We start from the raw sequence: 19273 nt of genomic DNA on the forward strand, positions 1-19273 counted from the left end.
ACATAGCTTCACTATACTTTATAGATACATTATATGTTCACACAGGTTTCAGGAGGCTTGTGGCATGGCGGCTGGCCCTGGCTGGTAGGATTAAACAAAGCAGGGTCATGTGTGTGTGACTGTTGTTTATCGGAAGCCAACATGATTGCCTTGAAGTTGGCTTGCTTTGCAGGCGCAAGCAGCAAAACATGAGTCTGACCTGAATTGAAACCCTCTCTCACCTGTCTAGGTTTCCATTAGACTTCTCTTTTCTATGTCCTCACCTCTATGACTCCTCCTCTCCCTCCTCTCTCCTTCCCCCCCTCTCCTTTCCTCTCTATCTTCTCCTCTCTTCCATTTCCCTCTCCTCTATAATGTTCTCCTCTCTGTCTTCTCCAGAGAGCATTGGCTGATGATAATGACTGGGATGTTTGTTTGTGTGTGTGTGTGTGTGTGTGTGTGTGTGTGTGTGTGTGTGTGTGTGTGTGTGTGTGTGTGTGTGTGTGTGTGTGTGTGTGTGTGTGTGTGTGTGTGTGTGTGTGTGTGTGTGTGTGTGTGTGTGTGTGTGTGTGTGTGTGTGTGTGTGCGTGTGTGTGCGCGCGCAGGGGCATCATGGTGGGGGTACTGTGGAACTTACTACCCACGGCCCAGTGTGGGGAGGGCCCTCTAAACACTTCTAATGAAAGGTGTGTTTTTGCCAGCAATTTTACATTTCTAAGTAATACGTATAAAATATTGGAGGCTCTCTGCGGCCCCGCCCCCCTCTCAAAGGTGCAAATGATTTAGTCCGCCCTTGCACTAGGATTTGTCTCCAAATGTGGCTAATCCTGGTGCTGGAGCCCTAATATACCCTTTCAGTCAGTTATTCCCCAAGAAAGTAAAGTCAAGGTACCAATAATGAAAGGAAAGAGAAAGAAAGAAGAACTGTTGACTCATTTCCTTCAAAAGAAAAGTGAGCACAACTTGCTAACAGTGTATAACAATGGTTTATATCTGGATGGTCTATATCGGACCTCTATAGTTGACTGAGGTATTAACTGACATCTTCAACCTGTTAGAGAAGCCAGTTGTCCCAGTGTTCTTCAAAACCACCTCCACCCCGCCAGTGCCGAAACACTCCTCTGCAACTCCTTGCACTCACCCCCATCAATCATCATGAAGTGCTTCAAGAGGGCGGTCCTGGCTCACCTCAAATCTGGCCTTTCACCCTCACTGGATAAACACCAATTTGCCTACGGTGAGAACAGGGGCATGGAGGACGCCATCTCCTCAGCGCTACATTCCGCCCTCTCCCATCTGGATGAGTGCAATACCTACCGTACTTTTCGGACTATAAGCCGCGGCTTTTTCCCCCATTTTTCGACCCTGCGGCTTATATAACGGTGCGGCTTATATGTGGACAAAACCCGAAAATCGAAATATTGCTTTTTTTACTGCATTGAAATGTTATTTATCTGTTCCCTTATTTGCTAAACTTAATACAAATGAGTTAATTCTTGTTATTTGTCCGACAGTATTGTGTCCCAATGGGAGTCATTCTCTGTAGAGGTGGGAACTTAAAGCTCAATATAAGAACGGCCATGCACCACCACCCACAGAATCGAGAAAGAGCAATCAATCTGTCAATCCTTTCCGTGTCCGGGCCGGGTGAGGTTTCCCGTGTTGAGTCAAATTAAGCTGCAGGCTCCACTCCTTATTATGGTAATTAAACATTAAAACACATGCGGCTTATAGTCCAGTGCGGCTTATATATGTACACATCATTCAATTTAGCTGCTGCGGCTTATAGCCCGGTGCGGCTTATAGTGCGAAAAGTACGGTATGTCAGAATGTTGTTCATCGACTTCAGCTCAGCATTCAACACCATCATCCCCTTCAAGTTCATCCCCCAACTTGTTGACCTCATGGAAACTAAGGACCTGGACATTAACCCCTCTGTCTGAAGCTGGATACTTGACTTCCTAACCAACAGACCCCAGTTTTTTAGGATAGACAATCTCACCTCCTCCACCCTCACCCTGAACACCAGTGTCACACAAGGTTGTGTGCTGAGCCCCCTTCTCTACCCACTCTTCACCCACGACTGAACTCCTGTACATGGCACCAACACCATTATCAAGTCTGCAGATGACACCACAGTGGTGGGCCTCATAAAAAACAACGATGACTCAACCTACAGGGAGGAAGTCCAGCACCTGGCGGCGTGGTGCGGCACTGGTGCGCTGACAACAACCTTGCTGTCAACACCAAGAAAACCAAGAATTCTGCACTTCAGGAAGACCAGAGCTGGCGCGAATGCCCCGTCCATATCAGCGGGACGGAGGTCGAGTGTGTCTCTAGATTCAAATTCCTGGGTGTCCACATCTCCAAGGACCTCTCTTGGACCATCAACATCTCATCACTGGTCAAGAATGCTCACCAGCGCCTCTTCTTCCTGAGGAGACTGAGAAAAACCTCCCCTCTGGGAGGCGCTATAGGAATCAAGGAGGCTCAGGAACAGCTTCTTACCCTCAGCTGTCAACTGTCTAACTCTGTACCACGATGACAGCCCCACCCCCATATCAAATAAACAGTATAGGGCCCAAAATACACCCCTGTGAGAGAGAGAGAGAGAGAGAGAGAGAGAGAGAGAGAGAGAGAGAGAGAGAGAGAGAGAGAGAGAGAGAGAGAGAGAGAGAGAGAGACAATACGTGTGTGATAGAGTAACTGTGTGTGTGTTGGTGGGGTTTCATCAAAAGGTCACTCAGTTAATATTTATGTGACTCACAACCACTGCATGTGTACACACATACACACTCACAAACACTGCATGTGTACCAGGCCACGTGAGCGGATCGGCGCGGCCGAGAAATCCGCTCTTCGCTCTTTAAAGCTTGGTCCGCTCCGCTAATCGATCATGTTGACCCCGCCCCCAAGTCGCTCTCCGCTCGCTCCCCGCTCACCTTGAATCGAGCCCTGCGCCAGATCGCTCGGCAGATTTTTTTTTTTTTTTTGGAGCATGGTCTAAATTAGCCCAAACTACAACAGTCTATACCCCCTGGGCCCCTTAACAATTGTTTGTATTGAGCCGCATTGTAATTGTACCCATTCTGCAATGTTAAATAACGTTGTTTATCCATTCACTAGCTATATTAAGCGATGATAGGCTAGCCGAGCCACAATGCTATGGTCGCTGCCATTAACGTTAGCATGTAAGCTAACGTCAACAACAATGGCGTCGATACTTTTTCTAACAGGAGTGAGTGTGGGCGTCTCTACAGTGACAAAGCCTGAACCGGATATCACAGGTTCACCCTTCTCATTGGTTGAAAATGGCCTTCATGTTTGTACATCGCCATCTGTTGCTTTGGCATTGTACTGCATGTATATTACATCAACAGTGTTAAACCACTGTGAGCGACCTGGAGTGGATTGGAGCGGAGGAGAACTCTCGCTCCGGACGTCGCGCCGACCCATTTTAAAACCCACTCCTCGCTCACGTCAAAACCGCCCGCTCCGCGCCCCGCGCCGCTCACGCTCCGATCCGCTCACATGGCCTGATGTGTACACACATACACACTCACAAACACTGCATGTGTACACACATGCACACTCACAAACACTGCATGTGTACACACATACACACTCACAAACACTGCATGTGTACACACATGCACACTCACAAACACTGCATGTGTACACACATACACACTCACAAACACTGCATGTGTACACACATACACACTCACAAACACTGCATGGGTTCACACATGCACTCACAGACACTGCATCCATACACGCTCACATCCAACGGATGCGTACACACATGCACACTCACAAACTTCACGCGCACAGGCCCTTATTGCCAAGCCGTCCTCAGTTTGTTATTCTGAACGCATCGAATTACCGCTTTCTTCCCCTCCCTGGTGTTTTGGATGGTTGTTTTTCTAATGGTAAACGATCCACAGCAGACAAATGGTCAAAGATGCCTCTGTGTTCCTCCTCTGCCAATCAACATGAGAACGCCCCCTGCCTCCATGACAGCCATGGATGCATGTGTCTCTCATTCTCTCTCTCTGCCCCCCCCCTCTCTCATTCTTTTAATCTTTGTATCTCTATCTGTAACACAAAACATGGGGACTGGATTTACAGTCTAAATGGGAAACTACTATAAAAGAAGGAGAGAGAGAGAGAGAGAGAGAGAGAGAGAGAGAGAGAGAGAGAGAGAGAGAGAGAGAGAGAGAGCACGAGAGAGAGAGAGAGAGAGAGAGAGAGAGAGAGCAAGAGACAGATGTTGTTTGTCAGTCAGTCCTTTACTCTGTAAGGCTTTGCTCTGTAAGGCTCATCCTAGTTTCCACACAGCCTGACATCACTCCTTGGTCCAGTCTGCAAGGCATCAGGGTGTCACAGCAGAGCTACTAACACTGGCCTTTCTCTCTGTGTGCGCTGGCAGAGAGCCACAGCTTTGACCTCCCCCCTCAAAACACTTAAAAGTAAACTATTTATATAAAATAAAATCAAGTTGCTGTGGGTTCTGTGTTCCATTGCTATACGTGCGTTGCACGTGCACGTGCACGTGTGTGTGTGTGTATATCTCGAGCCGCGGGCCGACTGGAGTGATGAGCTCTCGGGGTCCTCGGAGGGGATGTTGTCTTCGCTAAGACGTATGACCCGCGGACCGGAGCAAACTGTATAGACAACAAGGGAATGTTTGTCTCGTCTGTGTGCGGGGTTAAGCAACGAAAATAGTCTCACATCAAACAGGAAACTGGCAGCGGTCCGACGAAGCATGTGGTTACTTGAAAAGACATCGCTTCTCCGTCATTGATGAGGGACTGTTTGTTATTTATCAGAGGGATACATTTGTACATCAAAAAAAAATTTAAGCACTTGGGAGGGACTTTATTATTGACTTTTGTTGTCTTGGGTGTGCAGAGATTCTCTCTCTCAGAGCGAGGTGTCGTATGTTAATGGCTTGTTGGCCCCTATTTGATCTGTGATTTGATAGCCTATTTTTATACTGGTAATATTCATCCTGATTGAAATACCCAAGTTGGCTGAGCCCTCACACTAACGTGAGCTGAGCCCTCACACTAATGTGGGCCTATAGCTAAATGGGTGATGTCAACTGGCATCAGCAGCAAATATACTGGTTGGAAAAGTCCATGATTTACTTTGATTTTATTCTCCAATGTTACCCTTTGGTGGGAATATAAAAAAAGAAACATGGTTATTAGAGAGCGGGTCATGCATGTCCTCTCATGCGTCACTCCTGAGCGAACAGACCCTTATTATACATCCACCGCCATAAACGGCTTACGACGGGTTTGCTGATCATGCGAATTCCGCCAATCCACGGCGTACAACGTTATTGAGATCATATTTAATTTTTTCGCCATGGTATTCATAATTCCGCCACCCAGCCTCGGCTGAGACAGTGGGACTCGGCACAACCATGCAACGCTTCAATACCGCCGCCTGGTGGATGATCGGGCGAGTTACAACCGGAAATGGATCTCTGGTGATCTTGATGCAAGAGGGAAATCCGTCCGGCAGTCACATATTGTTGCAGGACTCTAGACACACATCCGTGTATGGATCGCTGCCATAACTCAATAATCGATATGATTTGGGCGTTTATTGCGCCATACAAACCGGAAATGGATCTAGTTGATCGACGTCAAATAAGTGGGATCTTTTTCCTCCAGTCTCATCGGCGAACGGTAAGAGGACAGTAACATTACTTTCAGCTTGATTGTTTTTTCTTTTCAATGCAAACCGCTCTGATCAATATATCACCCATACTACATAAAGCATTTACTGACGATCACGGAATTATAAACAACCCCCCCCCCCCCCCTTTCATCCACGCATGATGAGTCATAACGTTTAGGATCGCATTCAGTTGGATTTTTTAATATAGCGTGTATCGCGAATAAACTGCAATCGATAATCTATATTATGTGTTTAGGCCTATAACTAGCGTTCTAGGAATTACTGCAGAAAACGATAAAAACATACTTATATTCTAGACGGTATTTTCGTATGAATATATGAATGAAAAAGTATAACGTTCCTACATCCTGAACGATAGATAATCGATGTTGAATGGGCCATAGTAATGTCAATTTAGCAATACAATTTAAAAAGTTATAGCCCTGCAAAGAAGGTGAACATCTCCATAGGCTTAGACTGGTGGCAGTGATCATACATTGATGGATATAAGCGTGGCAGTTAATGTGTAATAATTAAGGATCAAATTAAATAATTATTAAAATAATTATTAAACACTGTTAATCCAAGCTCCCTTTTCACTGGAAAGAACGCTAAACATAGTCCACCAAGCAGCCAACGTGATTTCTCAAAACCTCTTCCAATGTAAAAAAAAAAAAAAAAAAAAAATCTAAAAGAACAATAAAAACCTCCGCTAGGGATAGCAGTGCATGCACCTCAATCACTTACTTCCCATGTAGTGAGTTCCACGTAGATAATTGCTCAAGACATTTCCAGGCGAGCACGCTTGCCCATATGTCCCCTGTGTGCTATACTGTACTTTGTCCTCCTCTATCCGCTTGTTGCCTACTGTTGTCCTATTTTCTGAATGTACTGTCTTGTCCTCTTGTGCCTTTTTGTATTTTTGTATTTGTGTATTTTATATTAGGACATTGATTTTATGCTTCGATTGTACAGCACTTTGGTTGGCTCTTGAGTTTTTAAACGTGCTTTATAAATAAATTACTTGACTTGACTTGACTTATGTCACAGTAGAAGCCGAAACTCACACAGTCTCAGGCGGGCCAAGCCTTGCTTTTCATGGCACAGGCTTTTGTTACCGTAAAGCAATCCAAGAAAACACTTAATGGGAGAGGGGAGGGGGGTTTGTGGGGTGAATATAAAACTGAAGTGTGTGTTTTCCGTGAAGTAGATGTCAACACTGGAGCTCTGCCGTCATGCTGCGTGGTGTTCAGAGGCCCCCGTATACACTGGAGCTCTGCCGTCATGCTGCGTGGTGTTCAGAGGCCCCCGTACTGCTGAGGTCATTTCTGGATCACAGCGGCGTGCCTCTGCATCCGCTGTACTTCAGATGGCCGTGCTGATTCGCCGTTAAAGGTGATTGTTTGGGGGTCACAAACTCAGGCTGTACGTCACCGCCGTCCGGACGAGGAAGACCTTGATTCCTAGGTCCTTAATTTCCTTCTCCTGACGTTTCACTCGAGACACACTCCACCGCCGCGGAGCCGCTGCAGCGGCGCTCACTGCCAACGCGTTGTTTGAGGTCAGCGTGGTCTGATTGTGAAACGGGAGGGACAGCGACGATGAGTTTTATAAAGCGGTTTAGACTCAACAGCATCAGTTGTCCAGAAATACCTTTCATTTCTGGAAACCAAGGCCAGCTCGTTTCTGTAGTGTATCTTACTACCCGAGTATATACAAATGTGTATACCTTTCTATACTGAAAGTATATTTTTAGTATATTAAGTATATTTCTACCCCTATGTATTTTTCTGAGAGTATACTTGCCGTGTGTTTTTGGTATTTCTTATGCGCTCTCATGCACTCATTCAAAGCACATGATTAGTATGATAGTCGTTAATATGATGCGAGTGTAATCTAAGCACACTTAAAATGATGTTTACCAAATTTAGGTTGTACTTTAGTAAACTAATCAAATGTGTACTAGGTTGGGAATCAAAAGTAACCAAAAATACACCATAAGCACATCTTATAGTTCAGATTTGTGTAAGTTGTATGAAATACTTGACAGTAATGTAGTGGAAGCAAAGCCCCTGTGGTACCAAGTTCTGGCCGGGTTCCAAGCTAAATGAAAGCAAATGAGGTCTTGAAAGCAAAATGTTTGAATCCACATCACAACATGCAGGCAAAAGGGTTTCCTATTATTTCTAACACAAAATCCTCGTCCTCCACCACTATGGATTCTGCAATCACTTGGCACTATTTTGTTGCTCTTAAAAAGCAGATGTATTAAGATAAGATAAGATATTCCTTTATTGATCCCCTTGGGACAATTCAGGCATCATAGCAGCATGGGGGTGGGGAGGTACAAGACATGGTACAGGTCATAGAATTATAGTACAGTGGAGAAGTAAAAATAAAAATAGAATAAAAAAGGCATGGACATGTGCATATGGGCAACAATATGTTTTAAAATGCTGGAGGACCTTTGTCTGCATGTTGTGGTGTGGATTAAAAAATGTCTAGTTGCCTGTAAAGCTTCCCAGTTATCTCGGAACTCGGCCAGAACTCCGACCACAGGACTCTGTAAGTGCGCTAATAGCTTTGCATCCACTACACTACTGGTAAGTATTGCATACGTTATGTCCACAAATCTGGACTATCCCTTTAAGTACAACATTTAACACACTAAGTACATGAATATGAATACATTTACATTTACATTTAGTCATTTAGCTGATGCTTTTATCCAAAGCGACTTACAAGTTCTGTACGACAAGTAATCAGGAAGGGCACAACTCTATCAGATAATGAAATGAATACATAAAACAGTGCTGTCAATAGATACTTTTTTTTACTAATTAATCTCACAATTTTCTGTAATTAATCTAGATTAATCTAAATTAAAAATAGCATTTTTCTACTTAAGACCGAAGCTTGTAACAGATATTTACTTGAGTAAAATCATGTACTTAATGTAAAATCAACACAAAGAAAGTATATTTAGATTCAAAGACTATTTTAATAGCTTTCTTTGAATACAGTTTCTCTCTGAAATACAAATGTTCAACAAAACCATCAACATTGACTCAGCTAGACCTCTTTCTTATATCTGCGGCGCTAAGATTGAAGATTTTTCACTCCATAGATTAATCTAGATTAATTTATTTTAATGCTTTAATTAATTTAAATTAATCTCCAAAGTTAAAGCATTAACTTTGACAGCCCTATAAAACATATATCGCTTTTTTGTTTTTTTACTTGGGTACTATTAAATTGTAAAGAAAAAGTGCTTTGGATAAAAGCGCTATATAAATGCACCATTCTTTTTTACTCTGATGCCACATCCTCTAGGAGTTTCAGGCGCTAACAACTCTGCATGATTTATAAAAAAAAAAATTTGGTTGCCGTCTTCATCTGGCTTGAATCAGGCACAGAACAATTGCAAATGGCGTAATGAAAACACGGCCCGCGTCTGTTATGTAAACTTGTGTTCCTTTGCAACACTGGGAGACCACTCGAGGGAATCTTGTTATCTTCACAATTGAGTTGGCGTGAATCCAGAACCACAAAACGGCAACCCCTTCAAATTAACAGCAGCAAAAAACTGAAACCACTGATAGTTATGTCTCATTTCAGATAAGGGGGCTGTTTAACTGGCGAAGAGTTATGTCTCATTTCAGATACGGGGCTGTTTAGCTGGCGAAGACTGGTTACCCTGAATACGAATGTGATAATCTGCGTGAGAAGGATACAGTTTATGTTTGCCCAAATCTGGCTTAAAATGTGTAAATAAAGCACTGTAGTAGTAGACCCTGCCACACTAAGCTAAGTGGCTTTTTACAGGGCTCTCCGACACAGAGACACAGGCAGAGATTATGGTGAATACAAACCGGTTTACTGAAGAGAGTGGCAAGATTACCCCAATGTGCAACACGTGTGCAGCCACGTCTGCCCAGGTCTGATTATCTTGACCCAGGGCAGGGGTGGCTGCTCAAACCAACAACGCCACAAGCACTAATCGACCACAGAAAAAAAAGGTGTTATGTTATAACCATAAGTAATATATTTACGCATTGTATAGGAAATGTAACATGTGTACACGTATTACAAATAAGTACATATTACATATTCAGAAAATGTTAACTTTTGTTTAAAGGGGACATGCATTATAAATAGCCTTTTCCAGTGTTTAGCATGTTTTCCTAGCAATTGAGGGTTATATCAATGTGGTCTGTGTCGTTAATTATCATATTGACTCATCAGTCTAGTCTCGAGTTCACGAGATCCTCCCTCACTCAACTAAGCTGTTCTGATTTGACGGTATTGCTGACGTGAATAGGGTACTGATTTGCATAACTAACACCCCCTCTATGGTTGACAGCGACAGCAGAGCGAGTGGAAATATCTTCACTTCCTCAAACAGAGCGAGGCAGAGAGAGAACGAGCGAGCGAGAAAGAGAGAGGGAGAGAGAGAGATAGAGAGGGATAGAGAGAGAGGGACCGCGGTGCAGGAGTGTGTGAAACACAAACACACACGCATTTGATGCGCGAGGCTTCTCCCTGGTAGAGAGAGAGAGAGAGAGAGAGAGGGACCGCGGTGCAGGAGTGTGTGAAACACAAACACACACGCATTTGATGCGCGAGGCTTCTCCCTGGTAGAGAGAGAGAGAGAGAGAGAGAGGGACCGTGGTGCAGGAGTGTGTGAAACACAAACACACACGCATTTGACGCGCAGGGCTTCTCCCTGGTAGAGAGAGAGAGAGAGGGACCGCGGTGCAGGAGTGTGTGAAACACAAACACACACGCATTTACACACACAACCTGGACCGCGCGGGGGAAGCAGTGGAGAGATAACTTTATGCTCCGTGTCCCTCTCTCTCTCCCTCCCTCTCCCCCTCTCTCTCTCTCTCTCTATTTCTCTCTCTGTCTGCCACTCGCATTGGGTGACTGTTTTTCAAAGTGCTTATGGGCGGAGCCCATCCAATAACAGCCTGAAATCCTGAGGCTGGAAAATGAAGCTTTTGAGTACTTCATTAGAAATATAAAACAATGCATTTTTTTGAAAATAAACGTACAGATGTGTTCAATAGACTCACAGGAATTGTGTAAAGTTGCCCAAATAGTGCTAGGAATAGCAATGCATGTCCCCTTTAAACTGACTTTTAAACCTGTATGTTCCCCTAGTGGGGATCGAACCTTAACCTTAACCATAACTTTATGTCTTAGCCATCACCATTAAGCAAATGTTAAAACTAACCTTACCTCTTAACTATAATAGTTAGATAGTGGTGAAAGCACTCGTCCACGACTGCAATGATTGTTGGTTCAACTCCTGGTTGCAGCGTTTGTTTTGGTCTTTTACCGATACAAATAAGTAAATATATTATATATGGCTATAACATAAGGTACATTCGATTGCGGTCGATTAATACTTAATTTGCGTTTTCTGATGAGACTGCGTTGGTTCCTGACAGCACCTCTTATGTAAAGCTAGGGAAAGACTTCCTATAGTGAGGTTGCATCGAGCAAGTGGAGAACGATATCCCTTTGTTGAGAAGAGACAGATGTTGAACTAGAGTAGAGATGTGGTGATTTATAAATAGACCTGACAGAAAAGAACATAACAAGAATATAACAGAGGCTCAAACATCAACCCACTGCGTTCTACCAAATAAGGCCCCCTGGCCAATGTAAAGTCTATGACAATGTGGCCCGATACAACCAAAACAGTCACGTAGGCCTACTGTACATAACACTGTCAGCGTCGCCTCTGTGTCTCTGACAAACCTCAGTTGCCCACGCAGCAGAAGCTGACGCCGCCTCCACTGATAGCCTGAGGAGGCTTCCGGCAAACTCACTCACTCACATCAGTGACGAAAGAAGGGCTAGCCATTGGGGAGAGGGACGTCGAGAGGAAGAGGACTTACAGGAAGTTCGGGGTGGTCTGCATCATTGTGGTTCACAGTGTGATTGCGTCTGAAGAGGGGGGAAGAGGGGCGGGGGGGGGGGGGGGGCAGACAAACAGAAAGAGAGAGACCACAAAAAGTATGCTGGGATAGTAAGGCTCTGTGCTTGGGGCCTCAGCAGGACGTTTGACTGCATGAGTCACCAGCACTACGTGTCGGCTTTGAAGGTCACCCTTACACTGTGAGAGGAAGACCCACACAAGCCATTTTCCACTGTGTGTACAGTCTGGAGAAAAGGAGAACGGGAATTTTAGTTACATATAGGCCACTTATAGTTATGACCAGTTATCCTTTTGTTACTGCTGAATTTGACCTGGAAAAGGACAGCATACAGTATATAGCACAATGTTGCAAATACATGTGTGTGAATTCTTTCTCTTTCCTTGGTGATTATCCTTTTGTAAGAAGACTACAATCACCTCAGCTGTGCTCGTATTGTGTGCTGGAAGATCGCAGGAATAGAGCAATTTAAAGCAAACATAAGGAGAAGGACTTGGACATGTTCTTACCTTCTTCTCTAGACTGTATGCCTTTTTAATGTGGAGGAGGAAAATCAACAGTATGGGGCTGACTTTTTTTTTTTTTATGTATTATTTATTGTTAATTTATTCTGAAGGAGCAATAATATACAGTATAGATGTGCTCGGAAATGAATGGAAGGGGACATAAAATTTATATTAGTAAAGGGTACAGGAGGCTTATTTGATTGGGGCGAAAATTTGCAATGGTCTTAACAATGGTCTTATTGACATTCGGAAACTCATTCAGCAGATATTTTTTTACAGGGATTTTTTGTTATACAGTATTTTGGATGCATATTGATGTATTTCACGTACAGATTAGATTAGATCATTATACAGCACAACTACAGTACAACGAAAAGAGGTTTGGCATCCAACCAGAGTGCAAATGTAACAGTAAAGTGCAATAGTAATATACAATGTACATGTAATTAAACTGGATATAAGATATAAATGAGTACTACTGAGTAATAGTGCTAATCAGAGTTATGTACAGAGTTGTAGTATTAATAGTGATACAGGTATAAGGACACTATGGTAGTAAGTCATACTGGCCAGCAGCGTATGTCGTAAGAGTAGGTAAGGGATATGTACAGATATAGATATAGTATCTACAGACATGTAAAAAGGATTATATGCAGATATGTACAGATGTGGATACATATGTATACGGTAGGGCTGTCCCCGACTAAGGATTTGGATAGTCGACTTTGATTGGCCGAAATTAGCAGATAGTCGACTAGTCGACTATGAAAAAAAAATGGAAAAAAGGATACTTTTTTAAAATGTATTATGTGTTTTTTTTTATCTTTCCATTTGGGCTGTGGGGGTGCTTAATGTCTGAAGGAGTCGACGGAAGGCTTCTTGTCCTCTGCGAAAGCATGCAATTGGTCCACTGATTGATACATCTTGATATTTGTCTAGTCTAATGTGTTCATTAGATGGGTGAAATCCTTTTTCAGTGCCTCTGTGCCTGTTTTCTTGCCTTTTTTAAAATAAAAATAAATATAATAATAATAATTTATAATATTTTTTTTTTTTTTTGCATTTGACTAAGAGGTTGGCAGTCGACTACGGCTCCTTTCGATCGATTAGTCGACTAATAGGGGTCAGCCCTAGTATATGGTAAGAATAAATATATATACGGTATATACAGCATTACTATCATTCATGAACAAGAGTTTTCCTTTCGGAGGACTGCGTTGGCCAACAACGGTGAGTAACCTTGTCTTGCGAGTAGGACTAGCTGAGAGGAGTGAAAATGGCCCTGAAATTATTAGAATCACATTTCTCAGCCCTACTGTAAAATTAGCCATGCCTTGGTGAGCGTGAGCGTGTAATTCCAATTTCATGGTTTTAAATTTGGAGATGATCTCTTATCTCCACAGCTGCAAGACGCTGAGCTGCCAAAGCCAATGTGTCTGTCGACATGCCCTTGAGCCAAAAGAAACAAACCCTGAACCTACTTCAAGGGCATGAGTGACCCCTGTGCTCTGACCGCCCAGGTCAAATGCTGACATGTAGGCAATACATTTTTGTCTCAGAGGGATATACAAAGGAATAAATTCCTACACAATGTGCAATTTGGTTATTGAGTGCTCTATGGGATGACAAGCAGGGGTGTAAAAAGTACCCAGAAATTATACTTAAGTGAAAGTATGGGTACTGTCTCAAAATCTTAGTATCTGGCTAAAAAACACACTTGAGTAAAAATAAAAACTTTTTTTTATTGCAAGGGATAGACCAGGGGCAGGCCTGGACTGGCCATCTGGCATACCGGGCATTTCGATGCATATTTGGGCCGTTATGATTTGATAAAAAAAAAAAAAGAAAAAAAAAAGTCAACGACCGGCCCACTACTAGGCTGGGACAGAAGCCCATTGGTACTGACTGACACTGGGCTGGCCCAATCACATATCTTACTAAGCACCCCCCCCCCCCGCCAGTCGTGCAGGTACATGACTGAGAGGGGGGCTGGTACATGACTGAGAGGGGGCTGTGGTACATGACTGAGAGGGGGCTGTGGTACATGACTGAGAGGGGGCTATGGTACATGACTGAGATGGGGCTGTGGTACATGACTGAGAGGGGGCTGGTACATGACTGAGAGGGGGCTGTGGTACATGACTGAGAGGGGGCTGGTACATGACTGAGAGGGGGCTGTGGTACATGACTGAGATGGGGCTGTGGTACATGACTGAGAGGGGGCTGGTACATGACTGAGAGGGGGCTGTGGTACATGACTGAGAGGGGGCTGGTACATGACTGAGAGGGGGCTGGTACATGACTGAGAGGGGGCTGGTAGATGACTGAGAGGGGGCTGGTATACAGGACTGAGAGGGGGCTGGCAGGTACATGACTGAGAGGGGGCTGGCTGGTACATGACTGAGAGGGGGCTGGTACATGATTGAGAGGGGGCTGGTACCATAGGCGCCCACTTAATGGAGCAGAAGATGCGGGTGCTCTAGGACTATTGAACTTGGGGGAGCAAGCTTGTCTTTTTGCTCCCTCACTTTTTGATCATATCATATGATATAAATATCCCCCCCCAATTTATAAATCTTATCGAACCATAACTACGTAATTTCAATCAAATTAATAATACGCAATGACACTTAATAGCAAGTTTTTAAGTTTCCAAAGATTGTGTGACCCCCCACTTTAATGGTTTGATCCAGTGCCCACGGGCGTTTGTCGGCATGACGTATACGACATGTTGGGGGAGGCGGCTTTTTCGAACCTTTTTCGAAATTCAGGCTGGATATTGGATAACATTGTGACTCGTGAGGATTATTCTTCGGCGTTTACATTAAAATGGAGCAAATCATCACGTAAGTCGAACACTGTGACTGTATACTAAATGCGCAAACCGATTGAAACTGAATATTTCTCGTATGGTGAGCCTCGGCGCTGAACCGAGTGAATCCAGAGATACGGGATGGTGTGCACTGCGCAGGCGCTGTGATCACCCAACGACGGAAATAATGCCGCTTTGAGCAGTTTATAAAAAAAATATAAAAAATATTTATTAGCAACGCCGAGCTTTCAAACCATCCCGTATCTCTGTGCGAACCCCTCGTGCAACTGTGAGCACCTTTGTAATGTCTCTGTGATACTTGTATAACGAACGGTTCGGCCAGAACCAGTCCTTCATGGTAAATCTAGGTTGGTTTCCCATTGAGGAGTAAGTGACTGTGGATTCACTCTGTGCAGCACAGACCCTGATGTAAACAAGACAAACGTCTTTCTCTGGACTGCATCCCCTTAACAATTGTGTGTATTGAGCCGTACTGTATTTTACCCATTCTGCAATCTGTTAAATAAAGTTTTCATTCATTCAGCCGCCGCGCTCACTGGGGCTATTGATAGCGTCAATTAGTTGTTGTTGTTACTTGTTGTTGGTGCGGCGGATGTGAACGGGGCTGGAGGGGCTTTGGGAGGATGGGAAAGTTATTATTATTATTATTATTATAATAGTAATTGGCTATCATACGTGCCTAGCTAGCGTTAGCTAAAAGAGCCCTCGCAGTGAAGTTATTATAGCTATCATACTGCAATATAAACTGAGTTTTATAGTGAAAAGAGCAGCTTTATTTTGGTCAAGATTGAAGGCTCTATATTGCAGGAAATTGCACATACAGGTGTTCATTAAATGTAAAAAAATCTGCCGTGGAGGGGGTCGTGCCGGACCCCCTCCAAACCACCCCTTGCAAAAAAAAATAAAAATAAAATAAAAAAAAAAAGAATAAAAAAAATACTTGCACCCCCACTTTCAACTATAACTAGGCGGCCATGGCTGGTACCATGTATTGGTACTGACTAACACTGGGCTGGCCCAATCACATCTCTTACTAAGCACCCCCCGCCAGTCGTGTGGTACATGACTGAGAGGGGGGCTGGTACACGACTGAGAGGGGGCTGTGGTACATGACTGAGAGGGGGCTGTGGTACATGACTGAGTGGGGGCTGTGGTACATGACTGAGAGGGGGCTGTGGTACATGACTGAGAGGGGGCTGTGGTACATGACTGAGATGGGGCTGTGGTACATGACTGAGTGGGGGCTGTGGTACATGACTGAGAGGGGGCTGTGGTACATGACTGAGAGGGGGCTGTGGTACATGACTGAGAGGGGGCTGTGGTACATGACTGAGATGGGGCTGTGGTACATGACTGAGAGGGGGCTGTGGTACATGACTGAGAGGGGGCTGTGGTACATGACTGAGAGGGGGCTATGGTACATGACTGATAGGGGGCTGGTACATGACTGAGAGGGGGGCTGGTACATGACTGAGAGGGGGCTGGTATACATGACTGAGAGGGGGCTGGTACATGACTGAGAGGGGGCTGGTATACAGGACTGAGAGGGGGCTGGTACAGGACTAAGAGGGGGCTGGTACATGACTGAGAGGGAACTGGTATACAGGACTGAGAGGGGGCTGGTATACATGACTGAGAGGAGGCTGGTACATGACTGAGAGGGGGCTGGTACAGGACTAAGAGGGGGCTGGTACATGACTGAGAGGGAACTGGTATACAGGACTGAGAGGGGGCTGGTATACAGGACTGAGAGGGGGCTGGTATACATGACTGAGAGGGGGCTGTGGTACATGACTGAGATGGGGCTGTGGTACATGACTGAGAGGGGGCTGTGGTACATGACTGAGAGGGGGCTGTGGTACATGACTGAGAGGGGGCTGTGGTACATGACTGAGAGGGGGCTGTGGTACATGACTGAGATGGGGCTGTGGTACATGACTGAGAGGGGGCTGTGGTACATGACTGAGAGGGGGCTGTGGTACATGACTGAGAGGGGGCTATGGTACATGACTGATAGGGGGCTGGTACATGACTGAGAGGGGGGCTGGTACATGACTGAGAGGGGGCTGGTATACATGACTGAGAGGGGGCTGGTACATGACTGAGAGGGGGCTGGTATACAGGACTGAGAGGGGGCTGGTACAGGACTAAGAGGGGGCTGGTACATGACTGAGAGGGAACTGGTATACAGGACTGAGAGGGGGCTGGTATACATGACTGAGAGGAGGCTGGTACATGACTGAGAGGGGGCTGGCTGGTACATGACTGAGAGGGGGCTGGCTGGTACATGACTGAGAGGGGGCTGGTACATGACTGAGAGGGGGCTGGTACCATGTATTGTGCATCATTGTAGGTCAAACCATTAAAAAGTAAATTTCCACAGCAGACATTTTGGATTTTGGTCTCTCACAAATTTCCCCTGCCTTTTTAAAAAATAAACCCCGGCTAAATTTGTTTATTAACCCTCCTAGATGACAAATCCATTGAGAAACGAAGTGCCATATATGACCCAACTACTAGGTCCATATCGTATCATCATAATATTATTTAAAAAATCATTAGGATAAGGGTTCCTGTTACGGGTAGTGTTGTCGGAGGACCCAATTGCTGAACAGAATGAGGATAAGAGGCAACAGGCAATACGAGACGTGGAGCCAGGGGTGAATAGTATAAAAAGTATTTACTTCAAAGGCAGCAGCAAACAAAACAAGGAATAGCTCAGCTAAGACTGGCAGAGGGCAAAATACTAAATAAAGAATAATCTCATAAATGAGAGCAAGTCCAAAGGCACAACACAAATTCACTGCAAGGCAGGCAAAGAAAAATAGAACAACTGACTACAAATAAAACCCTAACAAACTAGACGAACTTTACACGAAAACAAAGAATGGTGGAACAAACAAATTGACACTTAGGAAACTTACTAGGAACACAGGAGAACAGCACATGAACAAGGACGTGGACATCAAACATGGAACCGAAACAATGAACCGACAACAAGAGAAGGGAACACACACCAGATATAGGGGGAACAATTAACACTAGAGAGACAGCAGGGCAATTAGCAAAACAAGACGCACATGAGAGGGAAAGCAGAACTAACACATAGGGCTACAGGAAAACACAAGGCCAAACACACTGGGGAATAAACTTGGAAGCACATAGAACTAACACACACACAAGAAAAGACTGAACACTAGACAGAGTAAACATAACAACCATACAAGGAACTCATAAACATAACAATTAACAAGGGAACAATAGACAATGTAGCAGGGGAAGGGCACGGAGAGACATGTAGACATTAAAGATACACCAGTGCACCAGGAGGGTATGCATGAGGGAGATAAGGGGAAGTTCAGATGAATGTCCAGCAGGGGGAGGTACAGATGGGAAATGTCTGTGCAAAGGTGGGGGTAACGGTGGGTGTTGTGAAGGGCCAGATTAAACTGAATATATATATGTATCGTTTGATATACTTTGTATATTATTTATATATATACACAGAATATCCCTTTACCTGCGTACAGACCAGAGTAATATTCGCTCTCCTATTGGACAGCGCCCCCAGGCGCCAACGCGCAAGCCCCCAACGGCAAGTCCAAAGACAACTGCAGGCATGTCAGAACATGCCCAGAGTCAGCGTAGTAATACTCTCAGGCCCGGGGTGGAGAAGAGTTTGATCATAATCTTGGATGATCAGCTTTGTCAGGGGGTGATGTGGATCCAAGACGATTGGGTGAATGTCATCCATCTCCAAGTTCTCGGCCCTGTGCGGCCTACCGCCTACTCCGAGGAGACATGTAGCCTTGTCATACTCCGGAGATAGAGAGCCCAAACGACTGTCTGGGGGAAGAGGTCGGTCAGACTTGAGGGCCTTGATCTCCTCTGGGAGTGAGTCCAGTTGAGCTCGTTTAAGGAGGACCTTCTCAGCGTTGAGGAAGTCGGCTGCTTCATAAGGCTGATCGGTGGTCTGGGCATCAGCCGCACCGTGAAGGGACCTGACTGTTGCTTGGACGAGATCTTTCCGTGAAGAGAGGTCTTCAACGGCAGGGAGCGGAGGACTGGTAGAAGTCCTAGGTTGAGTTAGTCGAGTACTGGGTTGAGTACTGGGTTGAGAACTAGGTTGAGTACTAGGTTGAGTACTAGGCTGGGTGCTAGGTTGAGTACTAGGCTGAGTACTAGGTTGAGTACTAGGTTGAGTACTAGGTTGAGTACTAGGTTGAGTACTAGGTTGAGTACTAGGCTGAGTACTAGGCTGAGTACTGGGTTGAGTACTGGGTTGAGTACTAGGTTGGGTGCTAGATTGAGTA

General features: G+C 44.8%; 1 protein-coding gene across 1 annotated transcript in view; it reads right to left on the reverse strand.

The window, feature by feature from the left end:
- LOC311237095 (exosome complex component 10-like) overlaps nt 1-19273 on the reverse strand; it is a gene marked incomplete at both ends in the record, with an annotated part of 82246 nt that overhangs the window by 59489 nt on the left and 3484 nt on the right. Inside the window, one exon of the mRNA XM_084324901.1 lies at nt 18830-18983. Coding sequence (XP_084181027.1) covers nt 18830-18983 — 154 coding nt within the window. The remainder of the gene's footprint in view (nt 1-18829; nt 18984-19273) is intronic.

The sequence above is a fragment of the Notolepis coatsorum genome, assembly GCF_963971535.1.
Source record: "Notolepis coatsorum genome assembly, chromosome: 11".
Classification (NCBI taxonomy): domain Eukaryota; kingdom Metazoa; phylum Chordata; class Actinopteri; order Aulopiformes; family Paralepididae; genus Notolepis; species Notolepis coatsorum.